Below are 1543 nucleotides of genomic sequence, written 5' to 3' on the forward strand. Positions count from 1 at the left end.
CTCATAATAAAATGTTAACTAATTCAAAATAATAATAAAATGTTAACTAATTCAAACTTTCCTTCTGATAAAAACAAGATGAGCTTTGTTTTTATCGAATTCTAAGTCTAGATATGTCCTGTCTGACCTTTTCAAGATCGATTATAACACACACTAATCTCTGTGTTACAGTGTGTGTGTTTTTCATAGAGGTGCTTCCATGGCGAAGGGTGGTGCGAGTTATCAGATATCTTCAACACCTGTGACTATCTTCGCACATCTCTTAGTGATATCAATTGCAACCCTTGTCCTTGTTTGGCTCTTACACTTCCGTGAAGGCTTCGCTTTCAAGTCTCATGTCAAAGCCAAGATTTTTAATGTACGTTTTCATTAATTAATTAATCACCACGTATATATTATATATGAATTGTGACTAATTCACTACCTTTTGCAGTTGCATCCACTTCTCATGACACTTGGATTCGTATTATTTTCCGGGGAAGGTTACAAATTTAATTCAACTTTTTACAGTTCAAACAGTTCGTGATCAAATATTACTTAATTCACTAATCAGTGGTTATTAATTTATTTATAATGGTATTTGAATCAGCAATCATCGTGTATAAAGCCATCCCTGCAAATCGAAAAACACAGAAACTAATTCATCTGATACTTCATTTTATCGCACTAGCTACTGGAATTGTGGGTGTTTATGCAGTTTTCAAGTTTCATCATGAACGTCACTTCCCACATATGTACACCCTACATTCATGGATTGGTTTATCCACCATTTGCTTATTTGGTTTACAGGTTTACTTTAACATATTTTGTACCCTTGTATATCTGATTTAGTCGAGAACATATAGTAATCAGCATAAACTTATGGATTGCATGCAGTGGCTTCTAGGGTTTTTCTCATTCTGGTATCCGAGAGCAGAATCTGCAACAAGGGCGAAGATGGCTCCATGGCATGCTTTCTTTGGCGTTGTCATCTTCTTCATGACAATAGTGACTGCTGAAACCGGGTTGACTCAGAAGTTTCTTTTTCAAGGCTTATATCGCAGCCAAGAAGCACTTATTGTAAACTTTACAGGATTGTTAATCCTCGTTTTTGCGATTTCTGTGGGACTCAGTGTCATCCTTCCTCGGAGAAACTAATTAGGGTTGTTTTCATTTTTCTTGATCCATGTTTGTGATCATTAACTTGATTTATTCGTGTTTGCTTCTCTTGATTTGTTATGCCTTTTATAGTCGAATAAAGTACCTAATTTCATTATAATCTTTTACCATATATGTCTTTGAAGCCAAAAATTTGCGTTCATACAATGATGCTCTAACTATATTCAATACTGTTTACATATTATTATAATCAACGTTTTACATTCAAAAATTTACCCAAGAAAAAAGATCCACAGGTGGCATCTTCTTCCCCAAGAAGCACAAGGGTCGGTTTTCTTCGCCTGGTCTCGTCAACAAAGCACCTTCGGAGAGTTGAAAGACCACCGCCGATGGTAACTGAAACATCTCCGACGGCCGACGGCTCCAATCGAAGCCACATCAGCAT

General features: G+C 36.4%; 1 protein-coding gene across 1 annotated transcript; it reads left to right on the forward strand.

The window, feature by feature from the left end:
• Nucleotides 1-1336, forward strand: LOC145008060 (putative ascorbate-specific transmembrane electron transporter 1). The gene is made up of 4 exons (XM_078966683.1): nucleotides 1-358; nucleotides 434-482; nucleotides 590-789; nucleotides 877-1336. The coding sequence occupies exons 1-4, from the start codon at nucleotides 200-202 to the stop codon at nucleotides 1135-1137; spliced, it is 669 nt and encodes a 222-aa protein (XP_078822809.1). The 5' UTR covers nucleotides 1-199; the 3' UTR covers nucleotides 1138-1336.
• Nucleotides 1337-1543: the final 207 nt, after the last annotated feature.

The sequence above is a fragment of the Lactuca saligna genome, chromosome 8, assembly GCF_052625555.1.
Source record: "Lactuca saligna cultivar CGN05327 chromosome 8, ASM5262555v1, whole genome shotgun sequence".
Classification (NCBI taxonomy): domain Eukaryota; kingdom Viridiplantae; phylum Streptophyta; class Magnoliopsida; order Asterales; family Asteraceae; genus Lactuca; species Lactuca saligna.